Here is a 26377-nt window from a genome sequence, read left to right on the forward strand (position 1 = left end):
AAATAAACATTGCTTTTTGCTTAAATTCAATGTTTAAACTGCTAAGAGGCGGATGGGTGGCAGCTTGAACATTGAATTTAAGTGAAAAGTAATGTTTATTTGTTCAATAAACATTTATTTCTGTTTTCTGACAGCAGTAAAACGTATTTTGAATTAAATAAATTACACACATTCTTCTTTTTGTGTCAATTAATTTAATAAAAAAAATTTTTGGACACCCTGTATAAATAATTATGTTAATGTTTATATTACTGAATAGAGAATTGAATAACCTTTCAAATGAGCTAGCACACGACCCCTATTCTCATTTAAAAAATAGTCGATTACGCCATCACGCTCAGATGGATGACGTCGCTAGTATGATATATATGTCAAAAAAATCATAATTTAAAAATCGAATAACTTTTGTATTAACATTTTTTTCTAATTCTGTAAATGAAGCAGTTTACAGGGGGTCAAAATATAGTTAATAACCCTGTACATTAAGAAGAAAAGATTTTGTGTTCTACGTACGGTGACCATATGTACTTATTTAAGTAGGACAGTACTTATTTTTAAATATTGTCCTAATGTACTTTAAAACATTTCTAAGGACAAAATTAATATTTTTATCTTGTATAAGTACCGCATGTATACTCAGTCCTGTTGGACAGGGAATTGGGCAGGGAAGTGGGCAGCGTGAACGTGTAAATAGCTCACTCGCGCTGCCGCTGCTAATGCTACTGCCATTGCAGTTTCATGAAGCCATTCTGAAAGTAGAAGGTGATAAAATAAATGCGGCAGATGCTGCTCAAGAATACTTTAATCTTAAAAACAAATTACAACATCGGTTGGACGCATTATTTTTGCCGCTTAAAGTGAGAGAATGTCTTGGTAAACTTGAAGACGGGCAAGCCGCTACTGAAAACTTCAGTACACAAGTGAGACATTTTTACACAAAATATGTAACCTACCTAGAAAACTGGAGTACAAATCTTCATGAATTCAAACTATTCAAATGGATAAATCTAAGAAATGAAATAACATGGAACGATGTTTGCTATTCTTTTGAAGCTTTAAACTGTATATCAAGGCCACCATTTTAAATGAAGATCAACTCGTTGACGAACTGGGAATTTTGAAAGACGTGGCTACAAGTGAAAAAATTGCTGAGTGGAACAGAGAAGAAAAAAATAGTCAGGCCATCGATGGCTTGAAGTTTTTAAGTGTGTAGTTCAATTCAAACTGAAAAACAAATATTATGCGAATTTATGTTTTGTCTTCCGGGTACTAGTGCAGCTATCGAGCGTTTATTTTCTGTAATAAATAATAATTATTGGACGTCGGAAAAGTCACAAATGTCCATCTCCACTCTCAAGGCAGCGATGCAGGTGTACGCAAATTTTGATGAGACTTGTAATGAAATGTTTCATTTACTTCAGTCAAGCCGGACCTTCTTAAATTAATTTTAAGTTCAGAAAATTATGAATGGTACAAAAAACCGGAAGAAGATGAGGCTATTCCAGGTCCCTCCTTTATAAGGAGATACAAAAGATACATTTTGCGTTTTTAATACACTTCTGTTTTTTTGTACTTTTTTTTCTTTAAAAAGATATGGTCACCGTAGTTCTACGCCTTTAGACCCGGTCCCAGGGATGAGCGAACCGGGTGGCTGGCCAGGGCGGAAAATTTTATGAGCAGCAAATTTTTAGGAACGGCAAATTTTAGAGGACATCCAATTTTTGTCTACAACCAAGTGAGGGAGGGGGAGGGGCGAAGTCGCGGACCAACATTAAAAATGAAATATTTTTAAATGTAGTTTTTTTCCGTATTACCAAATTAGAATTACAATAAACGCAGAAAGTTCTTTAATTTTAACTTTAAACCAATATAAATATTAGCTCAACTGTATCTCTATACGATTAAAATTACTTGTTGATATGCGATATTATGATAGGTATGTTTGTTGTCAACGTCAACGTGAGTTATTTTAGAAACACTAATGTTTTAGTTCGAGGTGCAACAAATAAATGTAACTTTTGATTTACAATGGAAACTATTCTAAATATTTGAATCTCTACTCATGAATAAATTTTGAGTGTATAAAATATGTATTTTTGCAAAAACGTTAAATTTTAATTAAAACTGATTTTGAACTATTAAATTATATGAAATGCTTAACCTTCGAGCGGGCGTGCTGTTGTAAATTTTACGACAAAAACACGTGATCGGACTCCTCGCTTATAGCACAGGTAATTTGTCTGGCCGTTGTAACTAAACCTCAAGCTTAGGGCCTGATTGTAAACAGCAGAGTGGAATCTCTATCTACAAATATTTACAACATTGACAATATTATAATTGTTAGTTCATTTTAAGATCTGGTCTATTGGTAAGAATTATTTATCGTTCCCTATATAGAAAGTCTCTAGTATGTTTAGTAAATGTCACAAAGCCCGGTGTTGCAAAATTGGGAGAGTATACTTGAAAGATGGAGTGAACGTATGGAAAAATTATTCAAAGAGGAACAACAGACCTCTCAGTGAGGTAAAACATGCACTACTAAAGAGCAATGCAGATCGAAATACTAAAGCTATTTGAAGATGGCCAACTTAAGTTCATTAACAAGCCTACTTAATAAGTTTATGAAACTGGTCAATCGTCTGGATATTGGCTGGTTTACACCTTCATTGCTCTTCGTAGGAAAACAAGTGCCACCAAGCTTAACTTGACGAAAACATTTGCAATGTTGAAATAAACTTGAAAGCGGACTTGGAAGTACTATTTTCTACATTAAAAGGCAATAATGTCTATACAAGTTTTGATACAAATAGCATGGAACGTAAATTGCTATCTCTATGTATGCTTTATTGACTTCGAGAAATCATTCGATATGGTACAACTTCCAAGGTTCAAATATTAACGGAATTTGGTATAGGGTATCGTCGACAAAGATTTAATCAGAAACTCAAGTAATAGACAACCACTATAAAAAAACTGCGATTGTTTAGTTTCCGGTTTATTTTTTAAAATACGGTGTTGAATATCGGAAGTCTAAACATCAAATAAAGATTTTTTTGTAACTGCTTTTTGTTCCCAACGGAATATTTGATGAAAACTAAGGTCTTTTTCTTTTTATTGATCTTCTAATTTTTTTTTTCACTTTTTTAGGTCGAGACCTCCTGATGGTACATTTAACATAGCCAAATCAAAAAGTAACCTTCCCAAAAATAGGTATACCGATGTGCTGTGCTACGACCATAGTCGCGTGATTCTTACTGAACTGGACAATGACAAAGATAGTGATTACATTCACGCAAATTTCGTGGATGGGTATAAGCAAAAGAATGCTTTTATTAATACACAAGGTAAGCTTCCAGCAAAAATAATTATAAAGTCGCTTCGCTAATCTGAGACACAAGTGTCTATTTTTAGTGACGTTGTTTTTTTGGGAAGTTAGGTTGCTAGCTGTGACTGGAAATTACTACAAAACCAAACATGCCTGCTCATAGCCAATACTATTAATAGTGTGTGTGTGCGTGCGTGCGTGCGTGTGTGCGTGCGTGTGTGCGTGCGTGCGTGTGTGCGTGTGTGTGTGTGTGTGTGTGTGTGTGTGTGTGTGTGTGTGTGGGTGTGTGTGTGTGTGTGTGTGTGTGTGTGTGTGTGTGTTTGTGTTTTATTGGCACTGGTTTATTATTAATAGTAAACGGACATAAACAACATAAACCTTACGCCAATCAATAATTATATTTATTTACACCATTATAATGTATTGATAACAAATGAGAAAATTATTTATTGTACAAAATAAAAATATTTTGTAGAAATAAATTCCACAAATTTTATGAGTTTAGTATACACTCCCACTATTTCCAATAATTCTTCTTTCTTTAATGAAACATTAAGTTGATTTGAGCCGTTAGTGTGAGGTAGGAATTTTTGTTTTGTATGTTTCCTATTCCGAATGTGCCAAAATGAATCTCGATTGAGGGAATCCATTATATTTAGTTTCCCAGTCTGGAACTGTTTGTGGGTTGTAATGAAGCAGACCTTATATTTTTGTAAAAGTATCTTTGAAAGGTTGATTATAACTAGATTGTAACTAGAATTTTAGTATTCTTGATCGAAAAAAGTTGTGGAAAATTCAGGAAAAAATTTATAACGATACGTCGACGTTACATAGCTCTGCTTTTCGACGTTTTTTCGTGAATATCTCGCAAAGTAATATAAGGTAACATTAAAACAGGCACTCGTCCGCCATTTTTATTGATTGTGTCATTCTTAGATATAGTAATATATGGGAAGACATATTATAAACATACTATACCCCGTTTTTAAACAAGGAGTAAACTCAAAACACAGATTCACACCCAATAATGTCACTAGAAAAATCACCAGATTCATGTTCTTTTTTGATTGATCATGTCTGCTTTAGTGATGTTGATTATAGTTACTCTCTAGTATTCGTTACAAATCGTTACTTTTGTATAAAGTAATCATTTACAGTATTCGTTACTTTGATTACTATAATTACTTTTGTTACTTTTGTATTTGAGTACCGGTAATCATATCGAGAATCGTATTTCTCAGTAGGTAGGTATTTTGTATAGGTATTCCGATATAACAACGACCTTCACCAATCTGTTAGGGATGATTTGATTACTATGATTACTTTTGTTACTTTTGCATTTGAGTACCGGTAATCATATCGAGAATCGTATTTCTCAGTAGGTAGGTATTTTGTATTGGGACCGTGCAAGTTCGGAAAAGCGACACCTGGTTTCATAGCTCGGCAATATTTTTCGCACTTTTAATTATATTGGCCAATTATATTGGTCCTGGTTACTGGACAATTGTCAAGACCATAGCCCAAAAAAATAAGAAAAAGTAATATTAAGGTTATGTTATTAAAAGGTAAACAATTGTATGTAGTAAATAAAATTAATTAATAAAATGCACTACTACAAGCAAAATACAATTAATTAAATTTACTTTTATATAATAATTGCATATCATATCAATATTGTGGAGCAACATATAATTTTTCTTCTTCATTGACAGTAGATATGAAATATGCGTCAATTTAACAATTTCAATTGACAATGAATTATTTAAGAAAGTTGCAAGATTTCTTCGCTATTCGCGCACGATCGTTTTTTGTATCTCCTACAAGTACTTGCACACGGCGAATAGGTATTCCGATATAATAACGACCTTCACGAAGTACGAAGTAATCAGAGTAATCAAAGTAGATACAATAGTCGTTACTCGCTCTGTTACGATTGGTACGAAGTAATCAGAGTAATCAAAGCAATTAAAGTAGATATAATAGTTGTTACTGGCTTTGATACGATTGGTACGAAGTAATCAGAGAAATCAAAGTAGATACAATAGTCGTTACTCGCTCTAATACGATTGGTATGAAGTAACCAAGTAATCAGAGTAATCAAAGTAGATACAATAGTCTTTACTAGCTCTGATACGATTGGTACGAAGTAACGAAGTAATCAGAGTAATCAAAGTAACGATTTGCCTCTCTGTATAGTAATCGTTACTTTCGGTATTCGTAAGTAACGAATACTTTGTAACGAATAGTTACTTTTTCAACATCACTAGTCTGCTTTCGACGGTCATCCATAAATACACTCACGGACAAAAATATTGCATATTTTGAAATCAACGTATGAAATAAAACTTTTTCTGCTGCCCCCGGTGTCATAGTAATAGGATTTCTTTTCCGAATGTGATGTTTTGCAGTATCATACAAATGGTATAATCGGATTTAAATTTAATATGGGCGTTATGGTTGCCAATATAATTTTTAGATTGAATCTCATCAAGGTAAGTATTCACTATTCTACCGAGATGGAGGCCTGCGTCATGGTGCATTAACACGAATTTGTTATACAATATGGATGTCAAATAGCAAAACATGATCTTCTAAAATGTTTGTAATGTACATATCAGCTGTCATTCACCCAATCACCTCCACAAGTTCGGTATCTCCCGTCCCAGAAATACCACTCCATAGCACTATGCCGCCACCACCAAAATTAACACTCTGTATGAGGTTACATCTGGCAAGAGTTGGCTAACAGTATGTCAGTTGTAACTTCATACAGAGCGTTAGTTTTGGTGGTGGCAGCGTAGTGCTACGGAGCGGTATTGCTTTGAAAGGACATACTGAACAAGTGGAGGTGGTTAGGCGAATGCCAACTGATATGTACATTGAAAATATTTGAGAAGATCATGTTTTGCCATTTGAAAGCCATATTGGATATGACATATTGGTATTAACTCACGTCTTCATGTCGCTAGCATAGTGAATACTTACCTTGATGAGTATATATATGATTACCTTGATGAATTATATTGGCCAGCATAACGATCAGATCAGATTTAAATCCTATTAAAGCATTTATATGAAACTTTAAAACATCGCATTCGAAACAGAAATCCTATCCCTATGATACAGGGGGCTGAGGATAACAGCACAAACAATTTCATTCCACATGCATAATGCAATATTTTTGTCCATGAGTATATTATATTATACTAACACGTTACTAAAGAGTTCTAAAAACAACTGTTTTTTATATAAATGTTAACTAAAAATCAAAAAATTAAAGGAATAACGCAGAAATTACATAAAATCGCAGATATAACTTAATTAACCTATCAATTTTAAATGTCAATAGTAACAAAATTTCATAAGTTTGTGGAGTAAACTTACCTGCGGTTGGACCAATTACAAACAAACATTGCGGCGCGGTAAATTTGACTTACTCCTCCTAGTTTAAAAACGAAGTTTAGTGTAGTACACGAGACGAGATAGCGACGGTTAAACTGCAAAACCTCGTAAGTCGATTTTTGGTTCATTATGACTTGTATACTTTGTTGGTTTATGCTTTTACATATCTTTTAAACTACGAAAGCTTGTACGTCAATATTTAAATTTAATGGTACTAGCGACATCTGCAAAAACCTCGTAAGTAAGATTTTAAGTTACAAAACCTCGTAAGTAGCATTTTTTTTATGAGACAAAACCTGTAAGTTTAATGATAGTTTAAGACTTTAAGTTACAAAACCTCGTAAGTCGCTCTTTGACAAAAAAAAAACAATATTACTGAATTTTACTTAATGGTAATGGAATCCTTACCTTAAAAGAACCCTACACACAAAAAAACGAAAAAATCGAATTTTACATAAAGAAGCCAACATGTTTTTCGTCTCTCCTCTAAAGTTACTTAAAGCTGACTTACGAGGTTTTGCAATTTAACCGTCGATAGGTAAAATATCAAAAATATAGAGAGAGAACATGCATTCGAAGAAATGCTTAAAAGTTTATTAGGTGAAGAGTTAGAAGACGCAGGTTCAGTTGCAGCAGTTGTATGTTGTATTTAAAGTAAAAACAAGCATCGGCGGAATTAGTCAACTATAGTCTATAGTCCGTCCGCTATAACTTTTCCCATGCGGTACGATTCATTTTCAATCAAATTAAGTTAAAACAGAAAGTGAAACGTACGCCGATGTGTGTAGTATATAGTATACAGTATACAAAATGTATATACACATCGACGTTCGTTTCAATTTATGTTTTGACTTAATTTGATTGAAAATGAATCGTACCGCATGGGAAAAGTTATAGCGGACGGACTATATGTATATAATAAAATAAACTTCAAAATTGTTTTACGGAAAGGAGTTTTCGAATATATACATATTTCAGGTACACGCGTACTTTCATGTACACACATACGAAGTTAGCGATACTAGAAACAATATTACTACATTTTTAAGCCTAAATGTATATTTTTACCTTCATTTTTGATATAATCTAAATCATGCATTATTTTATTTTAATTACTAATATTTAAACTATGACGATAATAAGACGTATTATTTTTTAGGACCCCTCTCAAAGACAACGCCAGATTTCTGGCGGATGATTTGGGAACAACACACATTAGTAATTGTTATGACAACTAGAGCTATGGAACGAGGAAGACCAAAATGCCACCAATACTGGGAACCTGAAGTTGGTTGGGAAACAACGTATGGTCAGTTTGGCGTTAAGACGGAGTCTATAGAAACTGATAAGGATTATACAGTTACTACTATTAGTTTAACGAATAACAAAGTAAGTTTATCTATTAAATTTAATGTATGTTAATTTTCGACTTAATATTTTTCAAAAACCTATCGAATAACACTAAATGATAACATGCCGCTCCACCCCTCCCCCTAGGGGTGGGGTGGGGGTTAAATTTAAAATCTTACATAGCAACCTAAATTTTTTATTGCAGATTTGGCTTCGTCATGAAAAACTAAGTAACATTTAGTTGAAACATTTTTGAGAACTGTTAATAGATGGCGCTATAATTGAAAAAAAAACTATTTATTGGCTCCATCTATCAATAATTCTAAAAAATGTTTCGAATAAATGTTGCTTAATTTTTCATGACGAATTCAAATGATTCAATAAAATTGTGTTTTGACTAGGAAAGTTTTGGGGTAGTTCTGATTTTTTTCATTACATATGTATTTTGGGCTGCTGAATCCGAATATGAGGTTTGCGGACAAAATTTCTTGCCGGAACATTGAAAAAATCGCGAGAAAATCGAAAAATTTCATCTTTTTTCCGATTTTTTGCTCAAATCTCGAAAACTATTAACTTTTAGTAAATGGTCTGTTAACAGAAATTAAAGTACTTAAAATTATCTACAAATATCACTATTTACTTTTTTTTTTCAGACGAACCGTTCGGTCTAAAGTACAAGTTGAAAATTGCCAATTTTTAACGGTCTCGGCAAAACCCACTTTTTACATTCCAAAACTTAATTTTTTATTAGAATGCTGTCATTTGATAAATTTCTCCTAGTTTTCTGTACAAATAATAAATGTTAGTTCATAGGTATGGTATGTCTCTTGTGACAGCTTCCATGAGTCCATTCCGTCCTAAGTGGCCGGGAATGTCTCTGCTTTTCCCTTAGAGCCACAGAAGATCAGGCACAGATGGAGTCACAGTTTCAGTTGGTGTGAACATTTCCTTCGGATCTGTTATCTTGATTTCTGATAAACCTTGAGGTTTTGTCCTTTTAAAATGAATTAGTTGAACAGCTCCCTGACTTCCATAAACCTCAGGCGCGCGTTTCTTTTTTATCCGAGGAATGGATTGCTTAGGAGCTACTGCATGTTTTGGTGCAATGCAAGAAATGCCACATATGAAAAAATATGTGAAAAGTGTGGTATTCGTCGATTGTATGTACGTTAAAATCAGCGTTATCGTACACCTGCTGTGTAAAGCACGGCAGGTCAATTTTCTGCGGATCACCTGCGAATGCTGACACTTCCAGGCGAACAGCTTCTGTATAGGATGAACAAAACCCCAAAGAGGAAACTACATCAACCTATTTTCTTGAGCCGTACTTTTTGTAGAGAAAACGGCCAACCCTGCAAGAAATGGTGAGACCAACTATCTGGGCCTTACCCAGCAATCGCAGGCGATCCGCAGAAAATTGACCAGCCAGAAAATAACCAAAACATGTTTTTAATGAGTTTTTTTTAACCAACTTAAACTTGAAAAAATGTAATTAACTTAAAAAAATAATGTAATGTAAATTAACATTAAAAGTTTTCTTTTGTGTGGTACTTCTCAAAACATGACACTACACAAAGGCCGACTCCGCATCTTACACACATGTATCTCGATTCGCTTCTTTTTTCTGGTCTTTTCTCTGGCAACAAACGCTTCAACTCCTAGCAGCTACCTATAAGCGTTGCCACCAGTGCTACAATATAGCATTATATGTATATCTAAAATATATGAACAAATATATACGGCAATGGGTCCGCATGACCTATCTTAGTGGTAACATTTTGAGTCTTTTTGAACAATAATCTAACATTTTCGGACATATTTCTACGGCATTGGGACACCAATGAAACTAAAATTTTATAGGCAACGCATATTTTCGGCTTTGGTAAATTGAGACCATAACACCTTGATTGTATATATACGGCGGCTGGGAATACAGACCCACTTTTTCAAAAACATATATATGCAGCGTTTAGACAGAAAGGGTTAACGTACATACAATGGACGAATACCACACTTTTTACGTCATGGGTGGCATTTCTTGTATTGCACCTAAACATGCAATAGCTCCTAGCCAATCCATTCGTCGGCTAAAAACTAAACCCGCACCTGAGGTTTATGGAAGTCAGAGAGCTGTTCAACTAATACATTTTGAAAGGACAAAACCTCAAGGTTTATCAGAAATCAAGATCCGAACGGAATGTTCACACCAACTGAAACTGTGACTCCATCTGTGCCTGATCTTCTGTGGCTCTAAGGGAAAAGCAGAGACATTATCGGTATTTTAGGATGAAGTGGATTCATGGAAGCTGTGAGAAGAGACATACCATATTCATATTATGAACTAACATTTATCATTTGTACAGAAAACTAGGAGAAATTTATCAAATGACAGCATTCTAATAAAAACTAAAGTTTTGGAATGTAAAAAGTGGGTTTTGCCGAGACCGTTAAAAATTGGCAATTTTCAACTTGCACTTTAGACCGAACGGTTCGTCTGAACAAAAAAGTAAATAGTGATATTTATAGATAATTGTAAATACTTTAATTTCTATTAACAGACCATTTACTAAAAGTTAATAGTTTTCGAGATTTGAGCAAAAAATCGGAAAAAAGATGAAATTTTTCGATTTTCTCGCGATTTTTTCAATGTTCCGGCAAGAAATTTTGTCCGCAAACCTCATATTCGGATTCAGCAGCCCAAAATCCATATATAATGAAAGAAATCAGAACTACCCCAAAACTTTCCCACTAGGGAGCTCATAGGGTACAAATTCACTTAATCAAAATCTGTAATAAAAAATGGAGGTTGCTATTTAGGATTTTAAAGTTACCCCCCACCCCACCTCCATATATTGTATGTATTGTATTGTATGTATTTCTTGAGATAATAGACCTTTTCCATAATTTACCTATGGTATCACGATAAATTGTTTTTTCCGATTATAGCGCCATCCATCCACAATTCGAAAAAATATTCCGAATAAAATTTGCTTACTTTTACATAATGAATCCAAATCTGAAATAAAAACTGGGGTTTCCATTTAAGATGTCAAAGTTACCCCAAACCCCGCCTCTAGGGGGTGGAGTGGGGGTCGGGTTTGGTGTCATTCGATAGATTTTTGAAAATTATTGAACACGTATTTTTCAGTTTTTCGATACGATGTTTATGTCGAGAAATATTCGACCGTTCCGCTACTTTTGGGACACCCTATATATAATAATAAGTGTAATATCTCAGAAGTTATTTTTAGGGGGAATGTGATTTACTCCGTTTGACTTCCATTTTTCTAGACGTCGGTAAATTTCCAATGGTCTGTGTTTGGTTCATTAAATAATTTACATACAGCTTTATGATGTGTACTCTTACTTTTATCTGGGATTACAAACACAGCGACACTGTAGGACGAGATAAAACGTAGATGTGATCTAGTCAAGATCGTTATGGGAAAGAAACGAAAATATGAAAATATTTCAAACACTCTAAAAATGAAATTGGTCAACTCCCCAATCTTCAGATTCGACTCCAGATCACAAGAAGTTATAAAAGACCTATACACGTTTGATAAAACCTGCCTGCACTAAGTGATCGTTTCATTAGAAAGTAATAGAAAGCAATTATGTATTTAATAATTGAGAGCTTTAGTCATATCTCTATTATGACTACAACATTTCTATGAAACAATGCAAAAAAGCAGTACTGCTCACGATGTGCTGATGTGTAAAAAAATGTGGAAAAATCTCCGACGTACCAGGTTACCTAGAAACCGATAACACGGAAAGAGCCCCCAGAGCTCAATACTTTTAATACCGTAGGTATCTGGAATGATTAAAATTGTCCCTTAATATATGGAATAAGAGCTGTATGACTTAAATCTGGTATTAATATTGACCCGTGGTAGGATATCTGATTTCCACGCAGAATGTCGGGAATCGAATCCCAGCGACGCGGTGAGAACATCTAGACATTTTTAAAAATGTCTACAGGCCCCAGGTTGATTCAGTCTGAATTCAAGCCGAGTCACACAATTCACCGAATGCGTTCCCACTTATTGCTCAATGTGTTCCCAATAAGTCGGAACGCATTCGGTGAATTGTATTTCTGTTGACTGCGCATCGTAGGTGGAGCTTAATATCAATATGGCCGATTATCACCGTATATTTGACAAATTGTACCTTTGGTAGTATTCCGTGGGTGGTGTGTTGACAAAAACAATTAAATGAAATTAAAATAAGTGTAAGACAACGAACAATAACATATTTATTTATTTTTGGTTAAAAAGGCGTGCTTATATCTCGTTAGAGGGTTTGTTATTCTTTGCGGGACGAGGGTTTGTGTCAGATTGCTTGTGGATGAATTAAAAACATTAGATTTCTTCTCATTGTTTGATTTGCGTGTATAGAATAAATTGCTATGTAGAAATGCTATCAATGAGTGTCCCCGTTTAGGATTTTGTCCTCTTCAGGGTTTGAAGTGAATGTAAAAAGTGGCCGCAAAAGCAAACAGTCCGAAAAACACTCTGGGGCATGTGTCGTGTCCTGGTGTTTCTGGTGTTCCTGGGTTATGCCGGACGGTGGTGTCCAGAAGGCTAAAAAGACAACAGAGAAGAAAGTTTGATGGAGTTGTTGTTGGTTCCATAGACATTTACGTGTACTGTCCGTGCTTTGCTCTCGACCAGTCTCCCTAGAAACTCTTGTACAACGACAGGCGAACCTGCGTCCCTCGTCGGCGGTCAGGAGGTGGCTTTTGAGCGCAGCGTGGACAGTGAGCGTTCGAGTGATGAAAATAGTTGCGGCTATTTTCTTGGGACGAACAGGTATAATTGTGCAATGAAGTTGGGAAACCGCAAAAAACCAACTTCTCCCTGTTCGGGGTAGGGAAGAGGATGTGTTATAGGTGGGTGCGGAAGGCTAACGGGGTAGCCTCGAGGATGTTTTCGTATTCTACTGGGAGTTCGTCAATGCATGTTTGCATTAGAGCAGACGGTAGATGAATCTTTTTGCGTTTGGGCTTTCGGTAGAATACGTGGCCGGAAGATGAACAGGAACATTTGAGAGATTCTTGTGTGTCGGAGGGGGGACCGTTGATTACTTTGCTTGTGAAGTTCCTGTTCAGAGAGTTTATTCTCTCACTGATTTTGGGGATGTTTGAGATGTTATGGATTTCGTTTGAGGGATATCTCCAGTGCTCGTAGTTGCATCTACGCAAGATTCGACGTTCCACCCGCAACAACCTCTCTTTTTGTGCTCTAGCGCAAAGAGAGTAGAGGCATGATTTGTACTCAATGACGGGTCGAATAAAGGTCTTGTAAGTGTGTAAGAGAGTCTTCTTGTGTGTCTTGCCAATTCGTCCAGAGAGAGGGCTGAGAAGTCTGGCCCTGTTCCTCACCCTATCTAAAGTTGCCTTTAGATCTGCGTCCCAGTTAAGAGTCCTGGTGAACAGTACTCCCAAGTAGATCGCAGTCGGGCTAAGAACAAGCCTTTCTCCCAACAATCTCAGTGGATATTGGTCGTCTTCATTTTTTATGATTCTTTGTGACACAGAAGGGGCGCGAAACACAATTGTTGTTGTTTTGTTCGCCTTCAGCGTGACTCTCCACTTACAACACCAGTCCCCGACCCCGTCCAACAGAGCCTGGGCTCTTCTGTGGATGAGTAATGGGCTGTATCGAGAGGTTGTCGTGAGTAGAGCCGTGTCGTCTGCATAGAGAAACAGCCGAGTGCCTGGGATATTTTGGTTTGTGATATCGCTGTTGTAGATGATGTACAACAGTGGTGCTAGGACTGAACCCTGGGGAACTCCAGCTTGTGGAGTGAAGGGGGTAGACTTTTGATCGCTTATTTTTACTCTGACAGTTCGGTTATGGAGGTATGAGTGTACAATTTTGGTAAATTGTAATGGTAGCCCGATGTCCAGAAGTTTCCGAACAAGTCCGTCGTGCCAGACCAGATCGAAAGCCTTCTGCACATCCAGGAATGTGGCTATGGCGAATGAACCATCGTTGATGGTTTGAGTAACTTTAGTTGTGAAATCTATTAATGCATGTTGAGTAGATTTACCTGACTGGAATCCGTATTGGAATTTTGGTATGATGTTGTGGTTTTCGAGAAAGTTATTGAGCCTTTCTTTTAGGATTAGCTCAAGAACTTTACCCAGAGTGTTTATTAAAGAGATTGGTCTGTAGGATTCCACGTCGGTTGGGGGTTTGCCTTTTTTCAAAAGCATGATGGTATTGGCCACTTTCCAAGGAGTAGGGAAGTGGCTGTTTTTGAGACATGCATTGAATATTTTAGTTAGAAGAGGGATGATACTCTCTGGAAGTTTTTTGAGGCACTTTCGGTTGATGCCATCAGGTCCGGGAGCGCGTTTTTTACCTATTTGGCAAAAGCTCTCCGTTTCCCTGTTTGTGAGGGGGGTCCATGATAGGATCATAGACTGGAACGTGGTAGTTGAGAGTAACATTTACTATGTATTCTGTGTGGAGTTTAAATAAGCGATCAAAGTTCGGGTTGTCTGGAGTTTGAAAGTTGTTTTGAAGCGAATTTCTGAATGCTTCAGCTTTCCCCTCTGGGGAATTGACTATGTGATTATTTACATTGGATTTACATTTCTGTGGTTTTTAAAGAAGTTGAAAATTGATTTATTGACATAAGGAGGCTGGCCCTTTATCGTCCCGTAATCTTTTATGGAATTTGCGTTTCCCATACATAAACTGAACAGGCCATCAACATCTGGTGTTTTAAAAGCTGAGAAGGCATTTTATCTGAATACATACTGATATATATCGTTTCTTAAAATTTAACAAGGCCCTTTATGCATATGGTTTGTGAGTTTTAAAATGGGACGTATTATTTCATTTTGAAAAAGTTATTTAAAATTACAATTAGCAAAATAGTAATTGAAGCGTGTCGCCACACACCCCCCTTCGATAATATAAGACGGTAGATAATACATATATACATACATATAATGAACATTGAAACTAGAAAACACGACGCAATGTTTATACGAGAAAAAAAATCAGTGACTTCACTGAAATAGCTATGTGTATAACAAGGGAGGAAAGTGCTACTTTTTCTCCAGAGAATGAAGTTTACTGCCCGACGCGGTCGGGCAGTAAACAGTAACAGTAACGGGCAGAATGATTACAGTAATCATTCAAGGGAGGAAAAGGCACTTTACTCCCATGTTATACATATGGTTTTTCCACCTTCCTCAAATAACAATTCATTTTTTCATTTTTACTTAATTTATTAAACTATTAAACTAACCAACAAAATTTATTAAAACTAAAACTAACAAGTAGGTACAATATAACTGTCAACTGTCAAATATAAGTCAAATTATTAATGTAAACATTGTTGATCAAAATAAAAATTTACTGTTTTTTACCATTCTGCAAAATACAGGGTGTTTTATAAATAAACGTTAAAATGTATAGATACTTACGTAATAGAAAATCGATATTGTACAGGGCGTCAATAAGTTATATTTCATGAATGAAATACCATGACCTCCCTAGGGAGGAAAAGTAAAAGTGACGTCATGGTATTTCATTCATGAAATATTTTTTGACGCCCTGTACAATATCTATTTTCTATTACGTAAGTATCTATAGATTTTAACGTTTATTTATAAAACACCCTGTATTTTGCAGAACGGTAAAAAACCGTAAATTGTTATTTTGATTTAACAATGTTTACATTAATAATTTGACTTATATTTGACAGTTGACAGTTATATGGCACCTACTTGTTAGTTTTAGTTTTAATACATTTTGTTGGTTAGTTACATAAATAAATTAAGTAAAAATGAAAAATGACTTGTTATTAATTTGAGGAAGGTGGAAAAACCATATGTATACCATGGGAGTAAAGTGCATTTTCCTCCCTTGAATGATTACTGCCCTCCGCTACGCGTCGGGCAGTAAACTTCATTCTCGGGAGGAAAAGTAGCACTTTCCTCCCTTGTTATACAAATAGCTATTAACCGACACTTGCTTGGTAACTTCCAGTAAATCTTGGTTATTCTCTCCGGTCTGATGTTCTCATTGTCTGTGTTAGTTTTGCTGGACAATGTCATTTTCCCTGGCTTGTGATGGATATTTTCGTAAAGCTCGTACGCAGGTTTCAATCTGTCTATGGAAATGGTCTGCCTCTTGAGTTGCTGCGGTTACGACGTTATGTGTTAGTTTGTTCTTGAGCATTTGACAAGCAATTTTCATTTCAGCTAACTTGGCTGTCAATTTCCCGATGGTACATTCTAGCGCGTTAGAAGTTTCTGAAATTTGGGCTCTAGGAGCTATAGCTTCAGAGATTGTGTCAGCTAGCTCGGCAACTGCGTCCAAAGTAGCGGTTGCTTGAGTAGCTAAAATAGCCTGCGTAGACGATGGCAGTCTACCTAACCACAGAGATCTTATTATATTGTCTGGTACTGTTGTGCCTGCTAAAGACTGTCCATGCCTTAAGAATTGGGAAGATCTTCGATCGCCCAGTTCTTCATGCTCAAGTAGTCTCTTAATTTTTTGTTGCTGTGATGCACTAAGTTCTGCTTTTAATTTTACATACCTCTCTGTAGCTGGTAGTGACACAATGATGCCCCTAACTTCTGATATGTAAGCTGTTTCGAGATTAGCAACTATGTAGTTGAATTTTGTTGCGTCACTTGTTATGTTTGCCAGTGTAAATTGGGTTTCCACTTGCAGGAACCAAATTTCGGAATCGTTGGGCCAGAACGGTGGGATTTTAACTGAAATCCGATCAACTCCTGAAGCACTGATATCCTGAAGCACTGAAGCACTAGTACTTACCGTCCGTCATTTTCGATTATTATCACTATTTTTAAAAGTTCGCGTTGTTTTATTTATAACGTCGGGGTCACCAATGTTCCGTGGGTGGTGTGTTGACGGAACCAATTAAATAAAATTAAAATAAGTGTAAGACAACGAACAATAATATATTTATTTATTTTTGGTTAAAAAGACGTGCTTATATCTCGTAAGAGGGTTTGTTATTCTTTGCGGGACGAGGGTTTGTGTCAGACTGCCTGTGGATGAACTAAAAACATTAGTTTTACATTTCTGTGGTTTTTAAAGAAGTTGAAGACTGATTTATTGACATAATGAGGCTGGCCCTTTATCGTCCCGTAATCTATTATGGAATTTGCGTTTCCCATCAACATCTAGTGTTTTAAAAGCTGAGAAGGCATTTTATCTTAATACATACTGATATATTTCGTTTCTTAAAATTTAACAGGCCCTTTATGCATATGGTTTATGAATTTTAAAATTGGACGTATTATTTCATTTTGAAAAGGTTATTAAAAATTAAAGTCAGTAGTAATAATAGCCGGTTGAAGCGTAGTATTAGCCCTGTTTCCTTCCTTGTATACCGTAGGCCGTAGAGATAGCAGACTACCCTGCTATACTCCCAAAGCCGCGTTAGCGGTATAAAAGGGAGACTATTATATTATTGTATATTTCAAATGTGAAATGGTAAAGTGAAGCCCAGTTTGAAATTAACATTTTATTAACCTTGCATTTTATATTTTTAGACTGAAGAAACTCGCGAAGTCTCTCATTGGCAATTCACCTCGTGGCCGGATTATGGAGTTCCTCATTCTGCAAAAGCCATGTTAGAATTTCTTGAAAGAGTTAGGAGGAAACAAGCCAGTATGGTAGTTGAATTAGGTGATACATGGGCTGGTCACCCTAGGGGACCACCGATAGTTGTGCATTGCAGTGCTGGCATCGGTAGAACAGGTAAATAAAAATAGTTGGGTATTTTAGAGAGCGTGAATGGTAATTTTAACAACATCGACATATTAATAAATCATATTAAATAAAATAAATCTGCAGAAATGTAACTTATCAGCTTTTCGTATTTACAACAAAAATGACTATGTTTCTTCATCCTCTTTCTATGTTTCAAGGAGAGTTTCTTCTGCCGCATCAGTTTCTTTCCTTAGTAATTTTCATCAGTAATTTTACAGTTGAGAATTATTCAGTAATATTGGTACTCTTGTTTAAATACGATAATAACCGTTTTCGATATGAGAGTAATTAAAGTTCAAAGTGCCAGAATGTCACTTCTAACAACAAACGATAAAAGTGAACTTACAACGTAAGGTTTCAATTTCGACGATAAGCCAGAATTGCTTATGCTTTTTCTCTTTTGATAATGACTTTCCGACGCGACGTTTAAAAAGACATACTGCTCCCTTGTAAAATTATCAGCATTTTGCTTTAGTAAAAAAATCAAGCGGATTATACTCAGGGCTTCTTGTTGGTCGTTTAAAATAACTTACTTTGCTAATCCGCCATTTAGAAAATGGTCGTTAGAAGTGGTCGTAGTTAGAAATGGTCGTTAAGATGTAGCTAATGGCAGATGAGGTGGAGCTCCTCTCTACGTAAACCACATTATTTATTTTCTTACGTCTAGTGACAAATCATCAAAACATCACTAAAAGTATTTTGCAAAAAAAAAAATAAGAAACTAGTTAAATTTAGAGGAAGAACATGACTCTAATAGTTACTCGCCTATAATGTCACACTAAATAAAAAAAAATAATAAAAAAAATCAAATCCTTTATAAAAGGTATATATTTAAAATCCCTAAAAAGGGCTACATCACAGAACTAGTTTTCGATTTGTTGACCAATCATCATCAGTGCTTACGTGAAGTTTGCATGCTAACCACCAAGATATAGTTTTACAAAACTATGTGTGTCAAAGCCCTTTACAAGTAATCCGTCAAGGAAATATCGGTTAAAAATGCTATCTTAAGCATGGATGTTTAAAATATTTCTTTAATACGCCCCAGGTAACATCTGAGCTATGGTTTGACTTGTTCACATGGTGACAGTATGGCAGCAAGTGACAACATACTGTCACCATGTGAACAAGTCAAACCATAGCTTAGGTGTTACCTGGGGTGTATTAATGAAATAACATCCATGCTTAAGATAGCATTTTTAACCGATGTTTCCTTGACGGGTTACTTGTAAAGGGCTTTGACCCAGTTATTTTTGTAAAACTATGTCTTGGTGGTTAACATGTAAACTTCACGTAAGCACTGATATAATTGGTCAACCAATTGCAAACTAGTTCTGTGATGTAGCCCTTTTTAGGGATTTTAAATATATACGTTTTATAAAGGATTTTATTGTTTTTTGTATTACATGGTATACAGCCAACTAAGGAAAACTTTTTCCTTGTGGATTGTCACACTAAATGTTCGGTTTGGCCATAGTTTTTTTTTGTGTCACTTGGTGAGGAATCTGCAAACAGACGACGGAGGTAAACATTTCCGACAGTGCTGGGTTCCTGAGCTGAAACCTCATCAGTGTCACGTCGACCAGTTTGGCCCTAAATCGGACCTCCCTGCCCTCCCAACTCCGATGTGGCCGGGACCAGCTAAACCCCACCCCTCTCAATACTAGGGCATCAGGTTGGAATCGCCCGTTAAGGCATGACTTCTCTCTGATGTCCTTCTTTTGCCCGATTCTCAGTCACTCGTCATCACGCATCAGCTTCCGTCTCTCGCACTCATCCGACCACTACGTCCTTCAATCCTAATTGGCCAATTGAAGGATTGGCCATAGTGTTGAAAATGTCTATCTTTAATAATATGCGGGTTTTCCTGTTTCGAGTAATGTCTGTTTCTCCATTTAAAAATCGCTCCATTCGGGTAAAGGTTGCTTCATCGTCGAATATAATATTCTTAATAAATCATCTACCAGCGTTATGGTTGCTCAGAATACGATGGCAGAACGGTAACCATCGTGGATATCTTGGAAGCAAATTTTGTACAGGAGAAAATGATAAGGTTGGAAGTTTTCTTTTGTTAGAATTTTAATAATAGACCACTGACTCACTCCTGTTGCTGCTGACTCACTCCTGTTGCTGCTGACTCACTCCTGTTGCTGCTGCTAGTTGACGTGAACTTACTTCAGCATTTTCATTTACTCAAACCAAAATTTCATATTTTTAAATAGGTGTGATTTGTTCGGTGAAATGGCTAAACAATTATCTGACAGTCCAAAGCACACTTTCTGTAAATGGACTATTTGAAATTTCTCCCTCAGACTCTTTCTGTTTCAATGGTTTGAAATTGTCGTTTTTAAAGAGTATCAGTATTCCGCAAAAATAATATTTACGTCATATTTTCTAATCAAACTCATTGTCAAACAAGTTATGTTTTTGTTCCGATTTTGACAATAATTTATACAGGGAATTTATTAGTAAAAAGCGAAATTAAGAACTTTTTACTTTAATGGGGTAGGCGCAAATTCTTGGTCCAATGTTATTTAAATGCATTCATTTTTTTTCGAATCCTGAGAAAACTAATAAATATTTTTGAAAAATTTAAACGCAGAATGAAAGATTACATTATTACCGGCGTCCGAAAGTCCCTTAGAATAAACAAAAAGTTACTTTTGAATGAAATATTTGAAATTAAAAATCACACTAAATTTTCTCTTTTTTTTTTCACCCCTGTAACTTATTAAAATAGACATAGAAATTTTCAGGGACATGCATTGGACCAAGATTTTGCGCCTGCCCCCTTAACGCACTCTATGTTTTCCACAGTAACATTTGATTAAGTAATTATTTTACCTAACAGCCATATAAAACTAAATAAACTAACCACAGTCCATGCAGAAAGGATGTAACAGTTATGACTCACTCTGTATCTTTAGTATCTAAATCTAAAGTATCTTTAATAGCTGAAGGGTACAGGGGAAAAGTCAACTAGTCCAAAAATGAAAAAAAAACCGGTGTACCCTTCGACACTTTCTGTTTGCCTGCATTTTATCTTCTCAAATCGTCAAGGCGAAAAACAAACGGAGTCCCTAGATATTCAAGGTTTTAAACATCTATTGCAGGGGAAAAACCAACACCTACAATTCGTTATTACTCTCGTTCAGGTCATCTCGGCTGTGTTTATTAGTTGTTGTTTCCACACATTTAGTGAAGCGAGATTGTTAAGAAGTACAGTCGGAAAAATGAAAGAATACCCATGAACGATCATATCAACAAGCACATATTTTGGATTTGCTGCCCTTTTCTATAAATAACAAACGAGAGAGATATATTTTTAAGTGTTGTCTACAAAGCAAAAACGTTATCCAAGACATACGCAGTTACACATTTATAATTGACAGAGTGAGACGGCGATTCAACGTAGTTATGTTAATTTAGTACAAAATTTAAACTCACACTTGACTATTTCTGTACTTCTACTGTCATTCTTAGAAAAACATTCAACATCAGTAGAGATAATGATTGTATAAACTACTATTCGAGTAATCGTGCTGGTCAACTATAATCTGACAGATTCAATTTCTGTCACTTTGACAGTGAAACTGGGTTAGGTTCGGTAGAGTTTATAAATTTTAATAATCAGTCGTATTTACTTGGATAAACTCAGTTCTTTTAAAAGCTATTTTGATATTATATTGAATTTTTGGTTTGGTAAGTATTTATGTAATTAAAATAAGTCAATAAAATTTATAAGTAATCATCTGTCAATATGGTTAACTTCTGTCTATGAGTTTGCCAAACGTGTACATATTACTCTGACTTTTCAATCATAGTGTATAAAATTACAGATTAGTATGTTTTTACGAATGTACATTTTTTTTATTTACATAAAACCGCATCAACCATGGAAGGTTATTAGCGGATGTTGAACAATTACAATATAATTATTACATTTTATGAAATAAATGTATATCTTAAAGATAATTAATTGTACTAATTAAATTGTTGTTGATGCTTGTTGTAAAATGTTGTTGATGCTTCGTTCATACGAGTAAAGTGGACATTCTGTAAGAATGTCTGGACTGTTATCAGGCATCTACAGTAGGAGCATTGTGGTGGTAGCTCTTTGGTTATTAAGTACATATATATATATATATATATATATATATATATATATATATATATATATATATATATATATATATATATATATATATATATAAAAGAAAGTCGAGGTTATGTTAGTTACACCATTTATAACTCGAGAACGACTGAACAGATTTTTATGAAATTTTACACGTATATTCGAGCGGACTGGGAATAGGATAATATGGAGTTTCATACGCGTACGTCATAAGGGGGGTTGCCCCCCCTGATATATTTTTTTAATTTTTGGAAAAACCGTTTTTTACTATTTTTATGAGATGTAGAAGCAAAAGATACATACAATCCTAAATTTTCAATTTTCTATCTCAGACCGTTATTTTTTAATAGCCATTTAAATATTTTACATCTACATACTTATGGGTTAATGTTGTATGCCCAATTCTTAATCGGTTTATTACCACTTATTCTCTTCTCTTCTCAGGCAGCTGGAGCTGGAGATAGATGTAAGGTTTGATCTCTTTGAGTTTTGAACTATTCGAATCCCAACAATGCTGCCAAACTTGTATACAATATTGCTTGATATTCAAATTGATATCTGCGATTGGAATTCTTTGGATAATATCAATGTGTTCGTCAGTAGTTGCTTTAAGTGCTAGGGCATCGGCCTTTTCATTACCTGAAATACCTATGTGTGAAGGTACCCAAAGGAAGTGAATGTTTATATTTCTGCTCTGCATACAATGTATCATACATTTAATTTTTTGGATAATAGTATGAGATGGATAGATCTGTTTTATGCATTGAAGTACTGATAGTGAATATGTGATTAGTAGAATATTAAGATCTGTATTAGTTTGGCAGAATGTATATTTGGATACCAAAATGATCTGAATTCATTAAGTTTACTTTCATTTAAGTCACTTAATGCAGCCGACAGAAATTCATAGAGAAATTCATAAAATTATATTTGCTTAATCATTGGTAAACAACCAACATTTGGTACCAACATTGGTACCAACATTTACATGTTGGTAAAGGGGATTAATATTGATATGACCCAAGATAGAATAGGGAACTTGCATAAAATTTTAAATTCGAAAAAAATGTTATAAATCACAACAGAACATAATTTAGATATGTATCAAAGATAAAAAAGTTTTATTTGTTTTTCGTTTGGCCCCTAAAGACGACTAAAAATTCAACTTATACCAGCCAACCTAAAACGCGTCGTGACGTCACGCCGTTGTATGTTTACATTCTACACCAATTGTATATACAATTTTTAATTAGACATTATAAACGCCAGTAAAAAATACAGTTATGTGATGTTAAAAGTGTTTTTGATCGTTTGAACTATTCATAGAAAATTTGTATTTTTACAAAATGGTTTTATTTTCAATAGTAAATCTTCTTTCCTTTCCTTCAAAAACTGTATCAAACTCCAATCTCAACAAACTGGTATATATTATTACAACGACATACGATAAATGTCATTAGAATATAAATATTTTTCCTTTATTCCCCGACGACGAGCTGGCCAAATACCCAAGTAGGTGGAGGCCAATAAACTAAAGAAGGAGAAGAAGAATATGCCTAAATATAACGCTGTGTCTAGGTGCACGCTAACGTGTACGCAAATAAAAAAGTTTCAGAGAGTGTCAGAGTGTTGGAATTTGTTTAATCGCGTTGTGGTTACACTTTAATTTTAATATTGATTAGTAAAGAGATTTCTTATTTTTTATTTGTTTGTTTTTAAATTAACTATGCAGTGTGGACAATTAATTTAGTTGTTTTAATGAGTTTAACGACATTTTAAAACAGTATGAAAAAGTTAAGAGACTATAAATTAATATATATTTTTTAAGTTAAAATTAAAATAAAAGAAGACCTAAAGCTTTCACAATAGTAATTAACGTGTTCTGAAGCTATTTCCTTGTGGCATTTTTGTAATCAACTATTCTAAATGGGAACTAAGCCACAATTTAACTAAAAAACGATTTTATTAACGTTTCGACGTCTAAATCGGACGTCGTTGTCAAAATACAAAATATTATTAAATTAAACAAAAATGTTGTTGCTTAGTAAGAATTTTTTTCTAATAATTTATTTAATCTGAATAATTTTTGTATTTTGACAATGACATCCGATTTAAACGTCGAAACGTTAATAAAATCATTTTTTTAGTTAAAGTGTGGCTTATTTCCCATTTAGAATAGTTGATTATAATAATTAACTTACGTATAAAAATTATTTTAACAATATTTTGTACGTGTCATGTCAACTAAATACATATCTTTATTTTGCTAACCTAAATATATACTTTTATATATACATTGATTTATTACAATTAAGTTTGAAACATCTGAATAGTTCTGCTTCCCTTCCCTTAACAAATATTTTTCTATCAAACAAACACTAAACATATCAAAATAGCATGTACCAAAATATACAGTCACTGCGCACGCTAAATAATGACGTCACTGGCTTGATGAAGTTTAATTCGCGTGTACCTAACTTTTTTATTTGCGTACACGTTAGCGTGTACCTAGACATAGCGAAATATAACCATAATAATAACCTAATGTAAAACTATGTGACGTCACGGGTCGTTTGAACTATTTTATACCGCAGAAGACTTTAAATATGTATTTCTAAGTTATTACGAGTTTTTGAATCGTGAAATTTTGGAAATCTCATTTTTAAACAAAACTGAACATTATTATGCAATAAAAAAAATGTGCAAGTTCCCTATTGTATGGAGAAATGCAATCAGGGAAGCCGACCCCGTATAGGGATAAGGCAAAGAGAATGATGAATGATATTTGCTTCTCATTATTTTTGTATTATTAATCTATATCAAATAATTAATTACGGTAGTAAAAGTAACATTTATTACCAATAAATATATTGGTATTATCAGAAAAAGAATAACATCACAAAAAATTTTTGACATATTTACGTAGCGAAAAATCGTACGGTGGGGTAGTAGTCACATCCGTTTTTTACAGTATTAACTTAGTTTAGACGTTGTTTTGACTAGAAATTTTTTATTTGATTCGTATGCATATCATTGATGACGCATGGGTATCCTTTCATTTTTCCTACTGTATTCAGTATTCTTCAATTTTATGAGTCTTTTTTTAAAGTTTTATAGTGGTAAATTTTTGTCGTCCAAGTTCTACAAAAACAAATTTTCTTTTCCTATTCGGTAACTAAAACAGTTAATGTCCTTTGAAATAAAAATTTTGTTTCAAAAATGTACCTAATTCAAAACCGTAGATAACAAGTATAAATATCTCAATACTATATTAAAATTGAATTTAAGGTCAACTGGTATTATATTCTTATATTATGTATGTTTAATAATTCTGTCGGGTACTTCGATAATGATTTGTACCGATTAATTTTTAGTCTAAAAAATTACCTAAAAATCAAGTGACTAATGTAGATATTTTGTCACAGGTACTTTCTGCACACTGGATATATGCATCTCCAGACTAGAAGACGTGGGCACGGCCGATATTCGAGGTACAGTTGAGCGGATTAGATCACAACGAGCGTATTCCATCCAAATGCCTGATCAGTACATATTTTGTCATTTGGCTCTTATAGAATATGCCCTAATGAAGAGCCATCTGCAAACCGCCGATCTTACCGGGTTTGATCAGGCCGTGGAAGAAGATTCTGATTGAAGAGTCGCTGTCTTTGAGCGAAGAGAAATATAGGTGTAAATTTTTAACAATTTTTTTAATGAACGGTTTACCTAGTTGCTTTTCGAAGGTTTCCTATGGAAGCGATATGAACGGAGTTTGTTTTTTGTAGGAAGAATGAACGAAAATAATTGTTTTGGTTTTGTTATTAGACGAGCCGAGGATGTTTTAAATTTTAAATCTGGGATTTCTGTTTGCTAACAATTGCAGAAAAATTATGTCAGTCATTTAGATTAAATATCGAATTATGTATTGTATATTTTTTTCAATTTATTTATTTATTAATAGTTCAACTTATTATAACTTTCAAATAAAAACAACAAATTTGTTATTAGGCATTTCATTTTATTTTTCCAATCCATGATTGAACTTAATACTAGATGTACATACAGTGAACACGTAAAGGTTGGAATAAATTCATTTTCTCAAAAATGGACGATTTTGGAAAAAAGTTCCGAAACAGGTCAATTTTTAAGAGACTAAGTTTTTCAACCTAATAAAAATATTTGTAAATTAAATATTTTTAAAAGATTTTTAATTGAAAAACTTTATTGGCCCATTTCCTGGTGACAACCTCCAAGGCTTCTACAATATGCAAGCACATGGATGCTGCAGTGAAGACTAAGGGGAAGGAATTCTACACTATGCAATTCACAACCCCCGTCTGCAGCGTGGTAAAGTTCCAGCGGAAAATGGACCTAGTTACTCTATAGGAGTAATAC

At 34.5% G+C, this 26377-nt stretch overlaps 1 protein-coding gene across 4 annotated transcripts in view; it reads left to right on the forward strand.

Annotated features, from left to right (window-relative positions):
* Positions 1–25986, forward strand: part of LOC114338186 (tyrosine-protein phosphatase non-receptor type 9) — a 215724-nt gene extending 189738 nt beyond the window's left edge. For all 4 annotated transcript variants that reach the window (XM_050652876.1, XM_050652873.1, XM_050652877.1 and 1 more), the window contains 4 exons: positions 3148–3344; positions 7887–8116; positions 17628–17835; positions 25408–25986. In XM_050652876.1, the coding sequence (XP_050508833.1) occupies positions 3148–3344; positions 7887–8116; positions 17628–17835; positions 25408–25637 (865 nt within the window). In that variant the 3' untranslated portion in view covers positions 25638–25986. The remainder of the gene's footprint in view (positions 1–3147; positions 3345–7886; positions 8117–17627; positions 17836–25407) is intronic.
* Positions 25987–26377: the final 391 nt, after the last annotated feature.

This window comes from Diabrotica virgifera, chromosome 6 (genome assembly GCF_917563875.1).
Source record: "Diabrotica virgifera virgifera chromosome 6, PGI_DIABVI_V3a".
NCBI lineage: Eukaryota > Metazoa > Arthropoda > Insecta > Coleoptera > Chrysomelidae > Diabrotica > Diabrotica virgifera.